The 902-nt window shown below is 33.0% G+C and overlaps 1 protein-coding gene across 1 annotated transcript; it reads right to left on the bottom strand.

The window, feature by feature from the left end:
* Window positions 1-41: 41 nt before the first annotated feature.
* On the bottom strand, window positions 42-813 carry Tsp_14604 (hypothetical protein; the record flags this gene model as incomplete). Its single annotated transcript, XM_003371081.1, has 1 exon — window positions 42-813. A coding segment is annotated over exon 1 (772 nt), but the record flags the coding sequence as incomplete, so codon positions are not given.
* Window positions 814-902: the final 89 nt, after the last annotated feature.

Below are 902 nucleotides of genomic sequence, written 5' to 3' on the forward strand. Positions count from 1 at the left end.
GTCGACTCTAGAGGATCCGAATACTAACTGAATATACTAACTATACTTTTTTAGAAAACTCTGAGCGGTTGTTTTTGCATGTGCTGATGAATTAGCAGTTTTGGAGATGGATTCTTCTGTTTTTTCATTTTGAAATTTCCTTCCTGATTCAAGTTTTACATCTGTAAAATCTGTAAAAAATGAACTGCCATTTAGAAATTTTTCAGAGATACTGATAAAATCGTTTGACACATGATGAGCTGATTCCTTTTCAGATTCTGCTAATTGTTGAAAACTTTTGCTACATTCTTCCATTTCATTTAACAAGGTATGAATTTCATTAACTTGTTTTATCCCACTGAAGCACATTGAAAGTTCTCCCGTTTCCTTTTCTTCACTTTTCAGTGTTTGCATTTCATCATTCGCGTGAACAATATCTTTTTCAGATATACAAGAGAGTGATAACTTTTTGCGCTCGGATGGCGATGTATGATGATCCGTGTCTGAATTTGACAAATCTTTTTCATCTACATCTGCTGTGTGTTTGATTTTATACTGGCACTCAAGATGAAAAATTTCCATTCTCTTTTTTCTGATTTCATCCAGCTCCTTATCCAATTCATATTTTAATTGGTCCAATTTTTTATGAGTGCTATATTCAATTTCTTTAACTTTTAAGTTTTCACTTATAGCACTTTGAAGCTGGTCGAAAAGTGTACCAATTTCCTCGTATAATTGTCGGTGATGTTCTCCTCTTCCATAAGCTCCATATACTTCAACTGCGATATCTTTACAAAATTGGACTTTTCCTTCATCTTTGTTCGAATTTTTCATCGTGTGAAAATCACGGGTATAGCTTCTTTAATATCTTTTTTTTTGAATTTAATCTTTCAAGTTGCTTCGAACGAGCACACTGCAAAATT

This window comes from Trichinella spiralis (assembly GCF_000181795.1).
Source record: "Trichinella spiralis strain ISS 195 chromosome Unknown Scfld42, whole genome shotgun sequence".
Lineage (NCBI taxonomy): Eukaryota > Metazoa > Nematoda > Enoplea > Trichinellida > Trichinellidae > Trichinella > Trichinella spiralis.